This window comes from Gambusia affinis, linkage group LG19 (assembly GCF_019740435.1).
Source record: "Gambusia affinis linkage group LG19, SWU_Gaff_1.0, whole genome shotgun sequence".
NCBI lineage: Eukaryota > Metazoa > Chordata > Actinopteri > Cyprinodontiformes > Poeciliidae > Gambusia > Gambusia affinis.
Genome location: NC_057886.1, coordinates 17,568,063 through 17,590,488, shown reverse-complemented (window position 1 = coordinate 17,590,488; position 22,426 = coordinate 17,568,063). Strand labels below are relative to the sequence as shown.

General features: G+C 39.2%; 1 protein-coding gene across 1 annotated transcript; it reads left to right on the top strand.

Moving 5' to 3' along the window:
- Window positions 1–2,099: 2,099 nt before the first annotated feature.
- LOC122821876 (C1q-related factor) lies at window positions 2,100–20,536 on the top strand. Its single transcript, XM_044100167.1, has 2 exons — window positions 2,100–3,441; window positions 18,751–20,536. The coding sequence occupies exons 1-2, from the start codon at window positions 2,815–2,817 to the stop codon at window positions 18,928–18,930; spliced, it is 807 nt and encodes a 268-aa protein (XP_043956102.1). The 5' UTR covers window positions 2,100–2,814; the 3' UTR covers window positions 18,931–20,536.
- The last annotated feature ends 1,890 nt before the right edge of the window (window positions 20,537–22,426 follow it).

Genomic DNA, 22,426 nt, shown 5'->3' with positions numbered 1-22,426 from the left:
GAACTAGTTCACAATATTCACATTTTTTGACAAATGTCCAACAGACTCAAGCACAAAAGTCAAAACAAACAGTTTGTAAATACTATGAATGCGCTGTCCTGTTTGGTCTCAACGGACCTATTTGCTGTCAAAACTGAATAAACATAATCCAAGTGTAACTTTTGGATCTGAATATCACAGCAAGAAAATGCCAGATATTGCAGATATCTTCCTCAGGTTTTCACAATCTCTATTTTTTCTACTTACGTTCTCATGCAAAACAAACCACATTATCTGATCTAAAGATCAGCTGTTGCAACATTTAACGTCGCATTTGTGCATTTTTTTTATTTTTCCATTTGCTTTCGTTTCCATTCCTCATGTCAGTTTCATCACAATCGCTCGCTGTTTGTCCTCTCCAACGTGCTTTGATCTCTGTGGTTCATAGATATTTGGATCTCAGTGATATGACCAGCAGTTACTGATGGCAGGTGTGAAGAACAAATAAAACCCCCCTTAAACAAACCCCCCGAAACCAATTTAGGTCTGTGTGCTTCCTCATATAGACAATCTCGATGACTGTTATGAGGAGTAAAAACAAATCAGGCAAATATGCAACCAGTCACACCTGTGTGCCAGTTATTTGAGAATCAAACTCTACAAGATAATAAATTAGACAGCCACCCGATGATTCTTTGAATGTGCAGCTGAAGTTTAATGATGATGAAGATTTGCAAATGCTGCAAAATAACTGGCAATATGTTATGTGTAGTGGTGGCAAAAATAATAATTATATTTTTTTTTTAAATCAGCCATCCTGCTCATTGATCCATCTAAATCCATCACAAGATCTCTGTCCAGCTCAGGGACAAACTGTCCCAAGCCAGAAATGGGCAACTATCTGAGAAATCCAAGAGCTGGCAGATTTTCACAGACCAATGACCGTGCAAGCTGACTTCACAAGCAAGGAAAGTTTTTGTGAATTATATAAATATATATATAAAGCAGAGCTGGCAGTTATTTAGAGGTTGTTTTTGGTTTCTTTTGTGACGTCATGGATAAGTCTCAAGTAATGGCTCTCGATGTAGAATGTAGTCAATCACAGCTAATTCATGCCTTAACAAGCTCCGTTCTTACATTTTCCAACAGGGCCATGATTAGATTGCATATTTTGAAAACTGCATTTTCTACTTTATCTTTTCCTGATATAAAAATGTATTTGAAAATCTGAAATATGTAAGTGCAAATAAAGCAAACAAAGACAAACTCTGTTAGGGGAAATCACGCTGCTTTTACATACTACTGTAGCTGCACCTGAAAAAAACAAACATTTGAATGCATACTGTATGAAATTGCTTCATATTCCAATCGTGATATTTCTTTTCCCCAACCATCAATATAACATATTACGTCCATCCATCTTATGTTCATCCGTATTGCTTCTACAATTAGACCTCAACCATAGAACACCTAAGCCCTTGTAAACTTAACAAACCCTTCATAATGAATGTTTGCCATCTACACACTTTGTCATTTGCTTTTGTACTTTACCATTCATCACACTAAAGGATGAAAATGTCAAACAAATTAGATTATTGCTCTGTATCGATTTCACCCCCCTTCAAAACATAGCCCTTGATTTGATAAAAAAAAAACATGAAATCGATGCTCCAAAAAAGACACCAATAAAAAATCATTTTGGTAGATTCAGTTGGAGAAACATCCTTATCGACAGAGAGAAAAATAAATCAGGAGCGGCACTTCTCATTGCAGTGCACAGGATTTTTTTTAAGCTTTTTAATGTGATTCAAGATTTAGCAGTCTAACCTAAGAGTTTTCTGGGTTATAAGTTTGTTCTTGGCATTTAGCTCTGCAATTAGCACTATTATTCCTCTGAGAAGCTGCTAGCATTTTCTGGCACAGTACATTTAAGTGTTGTGTCTCCGCACATATATGCATAAATCTTTAGAGCCCACCTCCAGTAAAAGGGAAAAAAAAGAGAGAGAAAGGATTGTCTTTCCACAGCTCCATCTTTATTTTTAGAGCCTGGATGTTGATGAGAGAGAAGACAACGCAAGAGGGTGAGAAATAACATCACAAGTGGGGGAAGGAGGGAGAAAGAAAAGTGAAGAGGGAGAGCAAGGTGGCCAGGGCGTTGTGTTGGTTCCTCTGTGCTTCAGGAGGCTGCATGTTGGAGAGTCCTTCGTCCGAGAGAGCAGTAGAGAAAAAGGGGACGTAACCGCACCAACCTTTCACGCGACGGGGGAGCAAGAGGGTGGGTGTGGGGTCTCTGGAGCTGCTTCCGTATAAAAAGCCAAGCCTGAGAACACGGCACCACAAACTCACCATACACACACATACACACGCACACAGGCTGCTCTGTATCTCTCATGCTCACCCACTCTCATTATTCTCTCCCTCTCCCTCCCTCTGTCTCGCTCCCTCTGTCTCTCACTCCATTCCTCTGGGCTCTGCATACTTCTTGCTTCTTCTCACAAGTCACATTGTGTTTGTAAGTACGCGCTGAATGTCTCCCTGTGTATGCTTGGGTTTCCTTAAGTCTTTTTCTATGTTTGAGTGACTGCTTGCCTACTTGAGTGTGACTGAGTGGAGCAGTGAGCTGTATTAAGTGTATGTGGGTCTCTGTCTCACCCTCACACACTCGCCGCTCCTCTTGCAACTCTTCCTGGGATCTCCGGGTCCCTTTCCTCGGTGACAGGCTCCCCACACTAAACAGTCACCATTTCCGCCCCCGGGAGACCCACGCTGGCTGCGCAGCCCCTTCCCCGACTCAGCATCGGGAGGAAGACCCTGGTGGCGGCTGCTGTGGGGGTTATGCTGGTCTTGGTGCTGGTGGTACTCATCCCTGTGCTTGTCAGCTCCGTGAGTACAGATGCCAGCCACTACGAGATGCTGGGCACCTGTCGTATGGTGTGCGACCCTTACTTAAACAAGGGCACTCCGGCCAGCAGCACCAGCTCCACTGGTCTGCAGGGTGAGGCAGAGGCACTGACTGACCACAGCAATGTTCTTCCACCGTCCACTCTGCAGCAGGGCCCACAGGGAAAGCCTGGCAGGCCAGGAAAGCCCGGACCGCCTGGACCACCTGGACCGCCCGGACCGCCTGGTGAACCTGGGCCACCAGGACCAGCTGGGCCCCCAGGTGACAGAGGGGATCATGGAAGGACTGGGATTTTGGGTCTGGGGGATAATGGAGCTATCAGCACAGCTACCTACAGCACAGTGCCCCGGGTGGCCTTCTATGCCGGGCTTAAAAACCCCCATGAAGGTTATGAGATCCTAAAGTTTGACGATGTGGTCACCAACCTTGGCAACAACTATGATGGCATTTCGGGCAAGTTCATCTGCAGCATACCGGGTACATACTTCTTCATCTACCATGTGCTGATGAGAGGAGGGGATGGCACAAGCATGTGGGCAGACCTCTGCAAGAACGGTCAGGTGAGTACTTTAAAAATACTTTTTGACTTTTCCTTTAGCGCTCCCTCTGCAGCGCGCCTGCTTAAAGATCCATGTTTTGCCAGAAGATATCAGAAAGACCCGAAATAAAAGGGAAGCATTCTGAAAACAAACGGGGCATCTGTAGTCCGGTTAAAAGCGCACAGCCGTAGCGCACATCCAGACCGGGAGATGAAAAAAAGTGACGGCTGGTTCCAAAGCGTCTTTTCCTGGAGTGATGCGTCCCGAGATATACGCGCGTCCAGATCCAGAATATGGTACCGGCTGAACGCGCAGAGCAAGTGAACCCTTGATTCATTGACTCGGAAAACCTTTTGGACAATCGCGTTGTTCCTCTCTCTCTCTCTTTCACAGTCCGTTCTCATAAAATTAGTGTAATTGAACGGGAGTTGTGGCAAGTTACCATTTGTATCGCTTCAGAACGGGGATGGAAATGAAATGAATGGAGACAATTTTTAAGCTTACAAATATTATTTTCTCTCGTTCTGTATTTACTTTTATTTTATTTGATACACTAATCAGCCATAATAATAATAACTATTATTATTTTATTACCATTATTAGTTTGCGGAGTCACAGTTAATCCTGACAAATGAACTTTTGTAAACGCCGCAGCAGAAAGGGGAGATAATGCGCCACATCCAGTGTGAAAGCTTAGCGGAATGCGCTGCGTTACGGCTCCTGCACTCATCAACTTCCAAAGTCGTGTTAAATGCGTTTATGTGATTTATTCTTGTCCTCTTTGATGCTTGGTTTTCTAATATTATTGTGCGCCCTGAAGGGTCCTCTCCTAACGCGCCTCTTACACTTCACAACTTCTAGCTATCCGTCAGATCTTTTCTCTTCAAAGTGGCGCCAGCACACGTTTTCGACAGTAGCATTCGATTGAGTAAGTATATTTAAAGCACGCATAAGTAAATATCAGTCTATTTCTATATTAGTACTAAAAACCATAGAAAAACACGGGCGTAAAGACAAACAGTAATTTGCTGCAGCTATGTAATCATAAAAACCTCATTACAGACATATTAAATGAGATAAATGTTTAGTTCTAACAGTTTCTGGTCAGCATGATATGAAGTTATTAGAAATGACAAATTAAGATGTCTTACTGTATTGCCTTTCCCAAAATGCATTTTTAATGTACAAATTGATGCTTAACAAGCTCAGATGCACTTAGTTTCTTGTCACATAAAATCACAGTGAATTATGCACAAGGAGATTCACTGATGTGATGAGACTCAGCATTCAATCTTTTGTGACACATAAATTATTTAATAAATTGATAAATAAAACACATTACTTAATCATTTTAGATGACCGTAATTTGCAGAAATGAGTGCTGTCTGTGGAGGAAAAAAAAACAAAGTGTCAAAAAGATAATTGAGATAAGTCGTATTACAAACAAAACAGCTCCAGACAGCAGGTTTTAAATCAAAACCTTTTAAGGGCTTATGCTTTTTAGGAAGATGCTCCAACAGATTACACAGTGGTTTCAGAAGCCAAGACCATGACACGTGGAGATAAAATCAGCGTGAACCTTCAGTCTCACCAAAGGAGCCAGAGGTAATTCCTTTACCCCCAACTATATGCTCAGTTAGAAATGAAAAGGGAGTTACAGCAATCACCTTCTATGTACAATGCCTTACTCAACAGTAATGTTTATGGGTGAGTGTAAAAGCATTGATATATAGAAGGGGGTAGAGAACATATGTGGCCATAAAAACGCCTTCTGTTCCTGCCTCATTCCACTCTCAAGAGGAAGGTGTGGAGGTACTTAAGTTAGCAGCACAGTGTTCATCTCCTGAGACCCGGGTAACGTTTTCAAAGTGGCAACTGCTGCTCTGACTCTGTCCTCCTCTGTCCCATGCAAGCACAGCTAATGCATAAGTGAGCAGTCCTCTCACTTTTTTATTAGGTGGTGAGCCTGGTTTAATGGAAGAGCCTCCTGAGTATTACTTTGTGTAAATGACTGTGAATGGTTATAAATATTTGTCCAACTTATGCTTCATCACTGATGAAGTGCTGAAAGTCGAGCACAAGCTCCTATGGCCTCGCTGGTGCTTTACTCAGCTCATTAAAGCTGCAAAAAGCTGTACTGTGAGTGGGGGGATGAAGGAGGCTGGGGAATTGCAAACAATACCAGTATTTTATCATCTTTTGGATTCAGCCAAGTGTTGGGAGTTTTAGGGCCTGTGTAGTGATGTTTTCACCTTAGCATGTACTTCTTCCACTTTTATAGGTCGCCTTCTTTCTTCACAGCTTCTACTTGTGCCTCTGTTCTCTTGGTACAGTGCAACAGAACAATTCAAGCATTTTCCCCTGAACTTTTGTAATTTTTGGGAAAACTTGAACATGGTAGTTCACCCCACTTAATTAATTTTGTTGTTGTTGTTGTTGTTGCTGTTGTCTTCAATGCTTGTACTTCTGGACTAAGCCTAAAATTTAAAGTTCACCTTAATGAATCAATGCATTGCTGTAATAATGCCACATTCTCTGGGACTTGGCAGAGACAATGAAGATAATTTCTAAGTGGAGGGGATAAGAAAGGAGGGCAGAAAAGACATGGTTATTGTGCTATTGTGCCATCTTGTCTATTTAATTGTAATTAAAAAGCTTGAACCAGATCCAGGATGTGTTTGCGCCTCTCCTCTCAGTTCCCTTCTTAATATTGTTATTAATCCGCAAAACCGTTTCAAAGTTAATTAAAAGCAATGACTTCAGCGTCAGTCTCTCAAGAGAACCATAGTGAATAATCACTCTGTCTCCTCCTTTAATAAGCTTCAACGTCCTTCGTGCACATGCCTCTTCCCTTGCAATTACCACTGCAGTCTCCTCCTTATACCTACACACAATCTCCCAACACACACCCTCATGCTTTGCCACCCCCTTCTAGCCCATTGCCTCGACCCAGCCCAGCGGTGTAGTGCCCTCCAACTCACCTCTATGGTCCACAGATGCTCACTCCTCTTTAGAAGTTTTTATCTTAAAAGCAAAAAAAGAAAAAAGTTTTGCTCCAAAAATGGGAGCCAGGGAGAAGTGGATTGTGACACCTCAAAATCGATTTACTAAAAGCGCAGCGCCTTTTGTATTGTTCATTGTTCTCAAGTGATGCATTGCTGTGTAGCAGAATGAGTTAAAGTATGCTGTCTTCCCTCAAACTTCGCTTTTAAGAAAAACTTTTTTTCCCCCTTTTAACCATTAAACATTGCTTGGCTTTTAGTACAGTCACATGTCATTTCCTTGTCAAACCATTCGTCGCAGACCATCTCCACTCGTAAAGGCGTCTCCTGGACGTCTTCAGCTCTGATACACATGAACACAGATTGTTTATCCTGTTGCTGCATATCCAGGTGAAACCCACGCACAGTGTTTAGCATCTGGTCACAATTCCAACATTAAACACGGGAACTGAGCCATCTGGATTGGGTATGCTGTGTTGAATGTCAGAAGGATGTTAATAATAAAAAGAGATGTCAGTAAACCTATTAACATGACAAAAGACAGTTTGTCTTTACCTTAAAACTCAAAGTATCCACACTACAGCAACACTTGATTTGGCTTGATTGATTTTAGCATTCTGGTACTGTTTGGACCTACGATTCTCCGTTGTGCACTGAGGAGCCTTTGTGTGTTTGCTTGGTGTAACAGAGGCACTCTGTCTGAAAGAGACAAGCGGGGTTTGAGAAAGCCACCCTTAGTCCCTCAGCCTTTTTGCTTGTGGTATTGATCCCCTTATGTGCAAGTGTATGTGTGAGAGTACATGCTTTTCTTTCCTTCCTCTGAGAGACCTGCTTCTTTCCACGATGTGTGTATATCATGGCACTTCTTCTATAATCAGCTTGAGACGTAGCGGAGGCGGACCTTTGGCCTTGATCTTCTATGTAATTGGACATTGGATTTGACACTCTGCCGAGTGGAACATTAGAGCTGGCCTAATTAGGTGCGAGAGCTATTAAATGAAGATTGGCCAACGTTGTTAGAAAATACCACACAGATTGGAAATGTCAAGATGACATCGAGCTGTCATCTGGAAGCACGCTGAAGAAAATCTATCATTCTTGGAGAAGATTTAATGTTTCAGAACTGCCCAACATTTTTTCTGTTATATTTCAATTTCTTCTTAAAATGTTTACATACTGCAAAGTTGCATCTAAATAAATTTACTAGGTTGGAACTTATTTTGCACAAATTACACCATCAATTCAGTGTGGCATATGGATAATTGATCTATGGCTTTGGTTAGTTCTTAACGAAGTCCAGGTTGTTATAATAGTGGCCTTCAGCTCATCTGCATCGTTGGGTCTGGTGTCTCTCATCTTACCCAAATAACTATTCCATAGATTCTCTCTGGAGTTAATGTCAGGACAGGTTGCAGGCCAATCAAGCACCATAATATTATGGTCGTTAATGATACCATTGGCAGTATGTGCAGGGGCTCGAAAATGAAATCAGTATCTCCATACAGCTCGTTAGCAGAAAGAAGTATGAAATATTCTATAATTTCCTGGTAGAAAGCTGAACTGGCTGATGAAACACACTGGACCAACACCAGCAGATGAAACTGATTCCCAAATCCCCACCACTTGTGGAAACTTCACAATGGTTCTTAAGCGGTTTGGATTATGTGCTTATCCAATCTCCCTCCAAAATCTGTGAACTTGAATTTACTTTAAGGAGACTGTGATCTTCTTAAAATGACTTCACAAACTGTCTGAACGCCCCTGTCCTGGATACGTCTGTGTTGTGGCTCTTGAAAACTCCTCCATCTGCCTCAAACAACTTGTGACTCTCTCACAGACCTTAGACTGGTATTTGGTTCACAACAAAGCTATGGATTTCACTGTTATTTCAGAACCATTTTTAGCACACTTGGTCCTTTCACTCAACTTTTGAGTAATATACAGCACTCTGTAGACAACCTGCTTGTTTACTAATGTCCTTTTGTGTCTTATCATCCTCGTACAAGGTTTCAAAGACTGTCTGCTGTCAAGTCATGATTTTATAGACTGCACCATTGCAGTCTATAAAACATATTTTACATAACATATTTTTGTTTTGATAGTCTTTCTTTTTAGTTCATCTTATACACTATAATTTCTTTAGCTTTAAATAAAATCAAGAAAGAAAAAAATTAAAGTAAAACTGTCTACAATCTGTAATATCACAGGTTCACTTTATGAATTTGAACTTTTCAGAGGTGTTCTAATTTAAAAAGACGCACCTGTACATCTTTTTAAATTAAGAGCCTTCGCACCTTGACAGCACACAGACTCCCCATGCAATCATTTATGTGAATAAGAAGCTCGTGATATATTGCTAATGTGTATTGTCTCGTGTACAGAGCGAGCCAAAACATACAAACCAAAATAGGCTCGTCTCCTGTGACTGGCTGACTCAAGGATGCAGTGATGTTGACTCACAAAGCTTCTTCATTATAATGAGGGCCATATGGGAGATCGACAAGTGCCCCTGAACCTCTTATGCAAACATATCGCTCTCTGTTTCTCCCCACGCCCCTGACATTTAGATGTCCCCTGAATTCAGGCTTCACTGATACCCACAATTATCCTCTCCCCCTTAACGGGAAGGCTGCAAGTCAATGACCTAAAATGGCCTCGCTGTCTGCGGCATAACTCAAAGTGCTTAACACCTATTGCCCTCCTCAAATTTAAAACAGCTGAAACTGCCCACAGAGTATTGGCCACTATATGAAAATCATACATCATAAGCAACCTGGCAGGATCCCCCTTCAATCCAATACAGAAACCCTCATCTCAAATAGTTCTATTTTTATGATCGGTGTGCCTCGGGGCTTTCAAGGAACTAAACTGTAAAAATGGGCTCTGTGTTGAAGAGTCAGCTCAGACAGTTCAGTGAGGAGTGATCAAGGGTTTGGTGTTGGTGCTGGTGGCAGAAAGCCTTAGTAATTAACTGAGTGGGATGAGTCAGGCACGGGAAAGAAAAGAGGGGCTGGATTGTAGGTCAGAGTTGATGCCCTTTTATCCAGCCCTGTTTTCTCTCAGCAGAGCTTTCCATTCCCATTACTGCCTTGTGATGCTCATATTCTGTCTGTTTGTCGAAATCTAGGCGCAAACGTTCAAGATGTATGCCGTAAATTTATGAAATATTGCACCAGGCGTAGTATTAGAATCACTTTAAGCAAGTTTATCAGAAGGGAGAGATATTTGCGCAGCAATGCTGATTTGTTTTAAAGTAGGCTGCGTATGCAGGTACGAGTCGAACAGCTGGTGGAATTAATTCAGGAATTTTTTTTAGTACTCCCGTCTGACAGATGGCAAATCTCCTGTTACCATCTCATTTTTCTTATCATGTTTTCACTTACGTGTCCTCCAGCAAATGAACCTGTAACACATGGTGCTTTGTGACACAACAATTCTCTTGCACATCATCATAGCTACCCGGTCTCATTATTTTAGTGAAATTGCACCCCTGGTGTATTTGTGTAAAACAAGAAAAGGAAGAGGGAAAAATGCTGATGAATGTTTAGCCTGTCTCTGGATTTTATCCTTGTTACTATGCACGTTTTATACGTCTGTGGCTGGGAAATGTTGGATCAGGGCTCAGAAGCGAAGGCGAAGCCATCTAAGCTGCTATTAGGCATGCAGTTCACGGCTGGAATGTTCAAACACAATTAGACGGCAGCACACTTTGATTTAAGAATAGCCTCGTTGATCCAAAATGGAGGCTCAACACCAAGTCAACAAATCCCCCATCAGGAAAGCCACAAGACACGTCCTTGTCACTGAGACAAAGCCTTTTGTAAGATAACTACCCCGTTGAGACGTTTTAGACTTCTCAAACAACAAATCAAACATTAAATTATGATGATTTTCATAAGCAGATATATAATTAATGCTTTGTGAAATGCTACACTTACTGAGCATAGAGTCTTTTAAGACTGAGGCTGAGTGACATGAAGTCTTGCATGGCACATATTGCTCGCATGAGTGCCTTAATTTTCGCAACTGTGACGTTCACATTTAGATTGCACAAGTTAGAGGAAGTTTAGAGAATCCGCAGTTTCCCTCTACAGGCGTGCATTAACTAATAATCCAAAGCACAGCCTTGAATTTTCCGTCCACAGACGGAATATTATTCAATCAAAGCCATCAGGCTGATGATGTGACGGATGCAAACATGCACGAGCAGCCACAAGGAAGACAACATTGCTGACACCTCATTTGCCATCGCTGAGGCAGGCGCTTGCGGCCTCACGCTTTGTTTGTCCTGTCAAAGTTCCTCTACATATTCTGTGTCAAGGTCATGCAGTGCCAGTCGGCTGTTTGTTCTGCTCATCACCACGCTGCCTGCATATGAACCCAGCGCTCGTATCCCTAACAAGTTCTATGCGCGGCGTGGAAAAAAACAAAAACACACAAAGAAAATAAAAGCTCTGAGAAGAGGCTCTCTTCATCATTATTTCAAAAATAGAGTCTTTATTCATGCATGTGTGTCACTAAAAGCAAAGGAGGGAGGGGGCTGCAGCAGTTAGCCTCAGATGGGCGTGAAAACCATTAGAGCAAAACAACCAAAATAAAACAGAAATACTGCCGTGGAAGAGCTCAGATTTTATGGGATTTCACGTTTACTGAGGTTTTACTTTTTTCGCTTGTTCTGAATTATTCTTTGCCACACACAACAAAAATAAATTAACCCTAAAAAAACAACCAAAAAAAACACCCAAATGTATCTCTTTAAAAGCCTAATGAAGAGGATTTCTCAGATATGTGACACAGCTGTGACATTGCCAGAGGTAGCCGGTTCCTGTGAGCCTACCTGCAAAGCAAATATTTTGAAAAAATTTCATTAAAAATCCCAGCTGACAAATCCTCCAGAGCCATCATCAGCTGCCTCTCCCACTGCACTAACCCTCTAATAAGATGATGTTGACTTTGCACGCTTGTGGCATGACGTATCATATTAATATGCACCGGACGCCTGTGTCTGAGAGTCACAGTGCGAGGCGTTGTTTGCACATCGATATGAACTGTGCTAGATTTAATCATGTGGATAAACAATAAAATAAAATGACTATTTTCTATATATGACTCCGGCATCTCACAACCTTTTCCAAGACTTGCACAGTGTGGATTTTTAAAGTGACGCCTCCGCTTGCTGTCCAGAACTCGCTCTGGAGGAGTCTGAGAACCCTGCAGTGTCTCCAACACAGTTTTGTCGCGACTGTCAAGGTTCAATGTACAACTAAGCCTGAAGGCTTTCTTGTAAATGTGAACTTTGCAGAGTTCATTAAGAGGAAGGTCAAGAAAAAAAATGTCCTTGCAATTACATAACTTGCTCAACAAAGACCCAAAAATGAGCAGATGTCAAACATTCCTTTAAATGTCATTAAATATTTGATTTTTAAAAAAGGCAAATGTCTTTCTCCTTTCAAAGAGTAACAAAAGATCCTTTTTGTAATTTCTTTTTATAAAGAGGGCCTAAAATGGCTTCTATTCAAAAAGCTGATAAAATCCATTCCCTATTCTAACACTTCGAGAATTTGGCTGGCTCTTATCAAGGTAAGACTTGAAGTCCTTCTGGATCTTTTTACACAGTTAGGAACCTTTATGAGCAAGAAAAAGAAAAAAAAGGCTATTCAAGCTTAAAAGTGTGTGGGAGGGCACTCTGGATGAGGCCAAGGCTTACCAACTCTAAAATGATCTCCTGGCTTTATGTGGCCGCGGTTCTGTTCATGTGCGTTTGTCTTCGTTGAGAAACTGTTTAAAATGCAGAAAAGGTGTCAGCCCTGCTTCGCGATGACGCATTTTCAACTCAGTGAGCAGAAAGTAAAGCAAAGACCAGCTGAGACTTTCTGAATCTCACAGAGAAATAAGCGTCAGATAACTTGTCAGAAGGCTTTTGTCGGAAACCTAAGAGAAGGAATATTATCATGAGCAACTAAGATGATAACCCAAAACGCAGAGAGGTGTAAAAGCACAGCTGCAAGTGGTACATTTGAAACTACTATGTTACGTTTGAAAATCCTACTTGTAACACAAGTAGGATTGCAGACATTACCAGTTTGAATTTGTAACCTGCGGCAGCCGACTCTGTGAGTTTTGCATTGTGTTCCTTAGAAAAAAGAGCACTAACAGACTCCCTCATGGTTTTTCTATTTTAAAGGCAATTGTTTTAATGCTGGTGCCAATTTAAAAGGCTGCAGTAACTGTGTGTTCTTATTTGACAACTAAACAAACTAGTGGCTGCTGAGTTCATGCAAGCAAATCTTTGTGTTTGCTATTTTAATAAGTATTTTGATGCCTCTGCACATCCTCTGCACATATTAATGTTCTAGCTGCACTTAAAAAAACTGGAGAAGATTAACTTAAAGCTCTATGCATCGACAAAGAAAGGTCAAAAGTGAAATATGTTACTATCCTAGATAAACCTTTCTGAAGGGATATGTAGAAAAGAAACAAATTTGAGCAAAAATACAATTAAAAAGGGAACTAGGTGGGATTGATTTCAGGTTGATTTTCTTACTTTAAGATTAACTTCTTACTTTAAATGAATAACCTTATTTTAACACAAATCACTTTTATTTGTCAATTCAATTGCTATTTTAACTTCTTAAGCAGACCAACTCATTATTAGGAATCTTCCATGACTTCAGATGGTCCAGTTACTTTCGACCAAACCTATTTGAGGAACTTTGCACTCCCACCCCAGAAAAGCCAAAGTGGACACCAGAATTCCCAGTAATGAGCTTCAAAGAAAAAACTTTCAGATGCATGGAAACTATTGATCTCAATTTTGCCTTACTGGACAACATGACTAATAGGCTTGTTTACCCACTGACTACATCGAATGATGCACAATGCTTTACTTTTTTCCCTCTGGAGAAAATAATGATCTTTTTATTCAATTCTACTCCATTTAGCAGCAAATGTTGCAGCTCTCTTAGTTAGTAGCTGTATAACAGCCCTGAGATGTAACGCAGGCAGCAAGTGGAGATTGTGAAAATCAGTGTTGTGCATGAACAGATTCATGAGTAGAGCTCAGGCCTTTTGGAGAATACTGATGCAAATTTCCATATCATAAGCTTAGACTTACAACTCTAAACACAGCTCTATTTGGCATTGAGCTAAACTTGAAATATTTTTGACAAACATTAACTTTTTTTGTTTTTTTTACAAAAAATTTCTAAAGTTGAGAGCTTTGGGTGAACAGATTTGTTGGTTTAATGTATGCTTCTACTCAACTTTTAATTTTACTATTGAGTTATTAGATGTGGGCATTCAGCATTAGCTTTTAAAAGAATTCATTTGAAGGAAAAAGTGAAGACACAACGGACATGGTGCCCGGTATTTTGCACACGTAGTGAGGGGTCCTGCTGCAGACTGTGGAGCCACAGCCGGCCACATGACTGGAAGATCAAATCTTAGCTTACCAGTCATGTGGTTATTAGAAAGTTTTTTCTAAGTTACAGAAGTTCAGCAGGGACTTCTGAAATAAAAGAAGTTCCCTCCTGCTCTGGTGTAACAGTGGAGCTAAGCCGTTTCCTCCATTGAGCCTTTTCTCTTTCATCCTCAACAAAAGGATCTGAAACATTTTTGTTTTTTTATGGAAACGGGAACAATGTCTTCTGTTAGCGTGTCCGTCCATTTTTTATACCAGCTTATCCTTACATGGCGTATCTCCACTGGTCATTAGGAGAGAGATGAGAAAGAGAGGAGATCGCTAGACAAGTTGCCAGTTCATCTCAGGGGAACACAGAATCACACAAGGCAAACAGGCATGCAAACACACACACACACACGCACACACGCACACACACACACCTAAGGGAAACTTAGAGTAACCTAACAGATTTTACCAAATAGTTAATTTTCTTTTTCTTTTTCTTTTTTTTTTACTGTGGGAGGAGAGAACCCCCACATGCCTGGAAGAATGTTATTAAACTTATTGTGAAAAGACCATTGGCTAAAAATTGAACCCAAGACCTTCTTGATACAAGGTACATTTGTCCAAATGCACGACCATGCAGCCCTCTGGTTAACTTTAAAACTTTTAATAATAAAATAAAGAGCAAACAGACTACAAGATAAATTAGCTAAACAAAATCTAAATCTATCTATCTATCTATCTATCTATCTATCTATCTATCTATCTATCTATCTATCTATCTATCTATCTATCTATCTATCTATCTATCTATCTATCTATCTATCTATCTATCTATCTATCTATCTATCTATCTATCTATCTATCTATCTCATCTATCTATCTATCTATCTATCTATCTCTATCTATCTATCATCTATCTATCTATCTATCTATCTATCTATCTATCTATCTATCTATCTATCTATCTATCTATCTATCAGGGCCAGTTTCTTTCTATCATTTTTCATCTTTTTAATGTTCATTGCTCATCCTGTACAGAATTATTTTTATAGTTGTATTACTGAATATGAATTGAGTCTGGCTTTCTTGAAAAGTCCTCAGAGATGGCACTTGTTGTGTTTTGTAATAAACTGACAAATTAAACTGAATCAAATGGTGCTTGATCACAAGAGGGAAGAACATAAAAAGAGTACCTTAACTGGAACAAGAAAAGAAAATATCTTGCAGCAACCTGATAGATCCATGATCAGTGTCACATTTTATTTAATCTTCTACTTTATGTATCTAAAACACAAAAAATATATCAGCATTTACGTGAGTTTGGCCTTATTGTAATATCATTTATGCAAAGAAAACCGTAGAAAATTGAATGGATGCAAATTTTCTGACGAGCAGCTTGTGAATAGACAATGATGTAATCAAAATACTAAGGTGACAATTTGAAAATTATCACAGACTTTGTTTTAGGAAATTTATGAAGGAGCAATAATTATTTAACACATACAAGTTTTAAAGGTTTAGGTGATAATGGATGAACATAAATTAATTCTGCTTTAATTAATTTGAACTGAACTCAATTAGTTAAATTATTTGAAGTGAATTTAACTAGGTCTTGGTAAATGTCATTACCAAAATATCTTGCAAACAAGGTAAGATATACTTTATAGTCCTCTGAGGAAAGTTCATTTGGAGCAGACATGTAGTGACCACAGACACAATAAGATAAAGACATAAACATGGGTAATACACAGAATCTCTCGTCAGTGCTCTGGTTTAAGGGTGGACTCTGCTGTACTGCATAATTAGTTATAGGTAAATTAATATACAGCAACACAGGAACAAGCAGATGTATCTCTCTCTTCTGCTGTCATCAGAAACAGCCAAAGTGACAAAAATCTGTGTGAAATGCAGTTAAATAAAGCTCTAAACATCTTTATTTTGACAGTTCGTGAAGCACAGGCATTAACTCTGCCAGGTCTGCACTGTAAGCACATCCACATCTTACTTGTTCCAGAAGTTTATTGCCTTCAGTTTGGTTTTCATTATATATTGATATTGAGCTGGACTGAGATCAAGTGGCACTGTTGCCCTGCAGAATGTAATTGATTATCTATATCTGTCCTTTAGTAGACATCTCCATTGTCCAAGAGGAATAAAATAAAACACGGAGTGTTTTCCTCTAATGGGCACAAACAACTACAGAAAATTTGAATTCTGTGACGATCTTTTTGGTTTAAGTTCAACTCAATTTAAAGTTTATTTGCAAGATTACAAACACTTTGTTCAAAAGCAATTGTATATGAGCTAAATAAAATTTTATGTTCTCTAATTTGAAAAAGAAAGTGGTAACATAACCGTATTATAACCTGTGTTTTCTGTCCCATAGCAGTTATAAGTTAGAGAATCATATTGGCATAATCCTGTATACTACCTCTGACACTCCAGCCTAATATAAAAGCCTCATGCAGCAGCTGTCATCTCTGAAATCTGCCAGTAGTTTTCATTTGTATCACTTATACACACGAACCACATGTGTGAAAAATAAGCTGATGTTTATGAACTTGCGTGGCACTGAAACTTCCTCTCAAGAGAGACACTGAGTGTTTGTAGTGGAGCTCTTAATTACCCAGGACAGGATACTGGGAAGCTGCAGTGAATGCCCTGAAGTCAGACTCACATATTCATTGTCACAGAAATACAGTCTGTGAACAAACACAGATGGAAAAATACTTCTCTTTTACTTATTTATTAGGCAGATCAGTCCCATGGGTCTTGTCAGTTGTTACCAGACACTCCTACTTATCTTGAAAGAGATCTCCTGTTGTTGATATCTTGCCTTTTTTTTGTACTTTTAAGTGGTTTCTATCATAAAACCTTGTGAGTGTGCCTTGCTGTGCAGTTTCTGAGACTTTTTGTTCTGTGGACCTTTTGTTCCAAGGTGAAACCTTAGTATTTTTTCTCTCCTTGTTTTTTTCTTTTCTTTATGAAAGACCACTGGCTCAATTGAAACCATAAATCTGCTTGACAGAACGGCCTGAGGTTTGACTGTCCCTCTTGTAGGTCCTGTGGGTGAAATGTCAGCTCTGTCCAGTTATTCTTTTAACTTCACACTTTAAAACTTTTAAAGAGGCACCAAATATAGAGCTTTACTTATTTTTGCTACACTTCTAGGCCCAGTTATTTGATTGCTTTTGTAATTAGCTGAAAGAATAATACATTTATTTTTGTACCATAAGAAAATGAATATTTTCCGTCTTCTAATTTTATTTTAACAGTCACTAAAATATTGTTGTATGTGGTCTCTGCCTGATATAAACTGGTTTCCTTTCATTTGTAAATGACCATGCATAAAACTTGTTTAAACATTGTTTCTGAAATTACTTTCATGTAAAACAAATGAGAAAACTTTAAAGCTATCATTAATGTATTTATTTTTCTAAGTTTCTAATTCAGTTTACTCTTTATTTTATTGAAAAACTGCAAATCCACAACAAATGTCCAAATAAAGCACCAACAGGAAAATAAGTCTAATGCCTAAATTTTAAATTTAGCCAACTTTGGTTCCTTGTAATAAATGAATTTAAATTTTCAAAATTTTATTTGTTTACCACATGGTGCAAGTTAAAATTTGTGGCTAATATGCTGAATGTTTTTAAATGTGCAACAGGTATCTAAACATTTCAGTAAAACGTGTGATTTAAATTTAAGGAAGTAAGGACAAAATAAAACAAAATGTTAATTATTCAAGACAATATTTATCCCTTTTAAAGAGTTCTTGCTTATATCTGGTTATAGTGCCTTGCAAAATTATTCACACCAAAGGAACTATTTCACATTTTATCAATGACAAAAACATGCTGGTATTTTATTGATGCTTCATGTCATAGAACAAAACAAAGTCGTGGATAATTGTTAAATGGCAGAAAAATGAGCAATTATTTTCAAATTTAACAAATACATATCTGAAAAGTGTGTACATTTTTATTTACACACACTCCATCCTAAATGAAATCAGTCAATACAACAAAAGATTTGGAGCTGTAATTACAAAAAAAAGGTTGTTTTACAACATGTTTTTTATATTGTAATTTGTGAAAATGTTTTTGAAAACTTGCATCCATCTTCCATTTCACAGTTTTCTTAGCCTTAGCTTATTACATAAAATCCTGATAAATACACTAAGGTTTATAGGTGTAATGTGATAAAATTTGTAAGAATAGGGGGTGACTATTTATGCAATGTATCTTGCAAGTTAATTTAGCTACAATAAACAGATTTTAAATAAGATATGACATTATTTTGTATAAAACCAATGCTCATTTTCTTGAGAGTAGAACTTTGAATTTATTTTAGGAAAGCGTGTTAATTGTGACTCAGGATAATCAAACTGCAGATAACAGCAGGCTTTTGTTGTAAAATATTATTTGGTCATCTTTTGTCATTCAAACTGCAGAATATTGTTAGATGTTTATATCATTTTTGCACCCTCAACATAACAATTATACATGATCCTCCAATCCTCCATGTCCACTTCCTTTAACCGTGTGTGTATTTGCACTAGCCTCTAATTTGGATGTATCACTGTGGCTCTACTCTAATTACATATTTTTGCTTTTTTCAATAAACAAGAGGGCAAAAATTATATGGATATAAAAGTTTAAATCTTTCCATCCATCTATATATCCCTGTATCTTTCTATAAATGGTATCTTAACTATCTTTCGCAAGAATGTCCTGCCAAGTGTTGTGGTTCAGTTTTAAAATTGAAATTAACTCCAAATTTAGTACCTAGCTGTCTGAAAAGGATGATAGACTGACAACTGATTCTGAACATATGCTGTGTGAAATGAGCTATATATGTACATATGGTGTAACTAACAAGACTATCCATTTCTCTTCATATTCCCCCCCATTCCTGCAGGTTCGTGCCAGTGCCATTGCCCAAGACGCTGACCAGAACTATGACTACGCCTCAAACAGTGTCATCCTCCATCTGGATGCTGGCGATGAGGTGTACATCAAACTAGACGGAGGCAAAGCCCACGGCGGCAACAACAATAAGTACAGCACCTTCTCTGGCTTCATCCTCTACGCAGACTGAGAACAAACAGTCACAGAGGCTGTCAAACCGGAAGATACTCAGAGAGTTTCATGACAAAAGGGGGGTAAAGGGGGAAGGCTTGTGTGTGTTAAAAAAAGCCAGAATGCTTTCTAGTTTTCCTAATTCTCTCCATCATCGCAGTCACCTCTGCTTCATATCCATCAGCCAAGACATCCAGGCTCCCGCGGCCAAGCCGGGATGGAAAGCTCCCTGAGGACACATGAGACCAGCTAGCAGGTGGCGTGGGAGGAGTGGGATGTTAGATGGGCTGGTTTTCTGCACCCCTTGCCACATTACCGATGTGTCAGAAGCTCCTCACTTAGAGTGTCTCTCCTCTTTAGCCCTGCTCCATTGCACAGAGATATCAACAGAAACGACAACCCTGCAAAAGTGGACGATTTCACCTCTTTACTCCACAGCGGCATCAGTCAGCTGTCACTTCAGAGGACTGGACTGACTGGAACTTGTAGTGTTGTTCCGTGCAAATTAACCTAGATTGTGTTTTTATTTTGTTGATATGCATACTATTCTGCACAAAAGAGATTTAGAAAAAAAAAGAATATATTTGTCCCTTGTGAAGATATCCTGTTTGAATGAGAGATGTTATTTGTGATGCATATAAGAAATCTAACAGCTGGAAAAAGAAATATTTAAATGAAGACTTTAAGTATTTTATTGCAGTGGGTGTTTTTCCTTCATCATTGGGTATTACAAGGTATCTACTCTATATTTTATTCATGTGGAGAATAATTATACATTCTGCACTTCCAATATATATGGAAAAGGTAACATCTCGTATAAATAATGCCCCCTCACACTGTTTCTTGCACTGTCACACAATGTCCTGCTTCTCTTTGGATTAAAGCAGACTTTAAATAATCCTTTCATTGTTCTGGCTCCGTGTTGATGCTCCAATTGGCACAACAAGCCATGTGAAGAAGTTAAATCTTAAGATTCATAGGGGTCGCACAGCACTGATCCCTTCCTCTTCTGTGCCGTGCTGATCTCTGAGCTTTGTTCGGCAACAAAAAATAAAAGAAAGAAGAAGAAAAAATCTGACTTTTGATGCACAGGGCAGAAGGAAGAGTCCACCAGATGGGGTGGTAAAGAAGGCGCTGGAGCAGTGAAACAGTGAGTGCGTAATTTTTCTGTTTCAGTGTTTTTTGCTGGATGTCATCCATTCATTTGCAGCATATACACTGACATAAAGGCATTATGGTAAGATCTGTTCAACATAGTGGCCTGACAGCTTGTGTGAGAATGAAACTGATTGGATGGGTGAATTTGCCTCTCATGACTGCACGCCTGAGTGCGTGTTTATGTATGTGTATGAAGGGAGTGCGCGTGCATATCAGTGTGTGTTTGCCTTTTAGCATGTGCCGCGCCACAACTACTTCCTTTTTTTTTTTTCAGAGTTGCAGTATTCTGTGCAACAACCAATGACAGATATTTAACTCGGCAGCCAATGAGATTGTGCTCTGTAGGGTGGAGCCTCTATAGATGCGGAGACAAGAACAAACAGCTTGTAATTGAAATCTATGACTTGTTTATCTTATCTTTTGGAACTGTTGAATACATTTAAATAATAAATGGGATTTTTTTTTTTGAGTGACTCGTCTCAAGAGAGTTCTTGAATCCCAAATACACTAATTAGTGAAAATGATTTTCAAAGGATCTCATTCACTCCGCGAGACTAACTAGCTAAAGCAAATATTATGACTGGAAAATTGTGTTTTCTTGTCCTGTGAAAGCACAGCATCTTAATAATGGACGCACAGAGCAAACAATAATAATAAAAAAAGATTCTATCTCCAGATCCCTCGTCTATCTCTTGCCTCAAAGGAGGGAAGTATATTTAGGGTGAGGGGCATCAGGGGAGAGATGTTTCTGTTTATCCAACCCAAAATTATTCCTGGAGCTTTCCTACTTGTGGAAATAAAGGTGCACTTGGAGATAATGACCTTCCAACTATAGCAACAGCAAGTTGTGGAGTTTAAAAAAAAAAAAAACAACAAAAAATCCCCCGTCTTTGAATGGAAATGAGTCCCTAAGTGAAAGCAGACTATTCCTCAGTTGGCAATCACAGTGTCTTTTAACAGATTCCCACCGACAGAGGCAAGATATACCCAGTGAGAAAGTGAGGACGGAGGAGAATATACGGAGGGAGAAAAGATAGGCGAGGAGCAGAATATAGTTTGACAAAGACAGATGGAAATGTGAGAGAAAGAGTGGGCTATAGAGGGAGGTAATGGGGATGGTGGAGGAGGAGGGCAAAGTGAAATCTAAGGAAGACAGACAGAGAGCGAGGCATGCTGGTGCCGATTTGGGGTGACGAGGGAGGAGTGCCGGATTGTTTTCAGGGTAGACTGATTCCCTATCGGGACTTTGTAAGGTGTCAGGAGAGATTAGTGAGCGTGAAGCTGGAGGGGAGAGGTTGCGATAGCTTTAGATTGGACAAGTGTCAAGGACTGGACATTCCTCAGACCTGCCAGGAATGGGATGTGACACTGCTTGCCCTACCTTGATCCTGAGAGAATCATTCAACAAGTTCATCACTTAAACAGCAATGAGAATTAACTGTATGTACTTTCACAGTGTAATTGGTGGCTACCAGCACTCAATCAATCAATCAATCAAATTTTATTTGTACTGCACATTTCAGCATCAAGGCATTTCAAAGTGATTTACATCATATCAAACACAGAAACACAATGCAACATAGAATCAATAATCAAAACACAACAATGAGTCAAGTTCCGTCAATAAATTTGTAATTGATTACGTTTCAAATACAATCCTAAACAGGTTGGTTTTTAGTCGAGTTTGCATCCATAAAAGGTTTACCTGTTACACTGTGTTATATGGAACAAAATACCTATTGCTACTTTTATTCCCACTCACGCTCACAATCACACAGTTTAAAACGATGTAAACGGCCTTTCAAAGGGCTTCCGGCACCAGGCTCCGTACACCTCTTTCACGGAATTTCGAACAGGGACTCTGCCGTCCCTCATGGATTTTTGAGCACTGCAGAAATATCAAAAATCTGACTATTTTCTGTAGCTTACCATTTATTCATTCATCACCATTTAGCTTTTTGCTAAACTTAAATCACCCAGAAGGAAGCATGTTAACATATCTGAAAAGTTCAATGCACCATGTGAATATTTTCATTTTACTCCTCCTCAGAGTTGTGGTCCTGAAACAGTATGTTTCATGAAATTTAAGACAATTTGTTTTACACCTTCAGAACACTTCTTCCACAACATAATTTTATTTTTCCTACACAATACCCAAAAATGACAGAGAGAAAATTTACTAATTTATAAAAAAACAAGCATTTATAGCTTTTGCCCTGTTTTTCATTTTTATTTATATTTTTAAACAATATTTAAAATTTTCAAACAACCTTTCTCCACTTTGCCTTTTAGTGAGAGTGAGTGTAGATTTATTAGGGAAGTGAAGACTTGTGAATACCTTACAGATACACTTTACA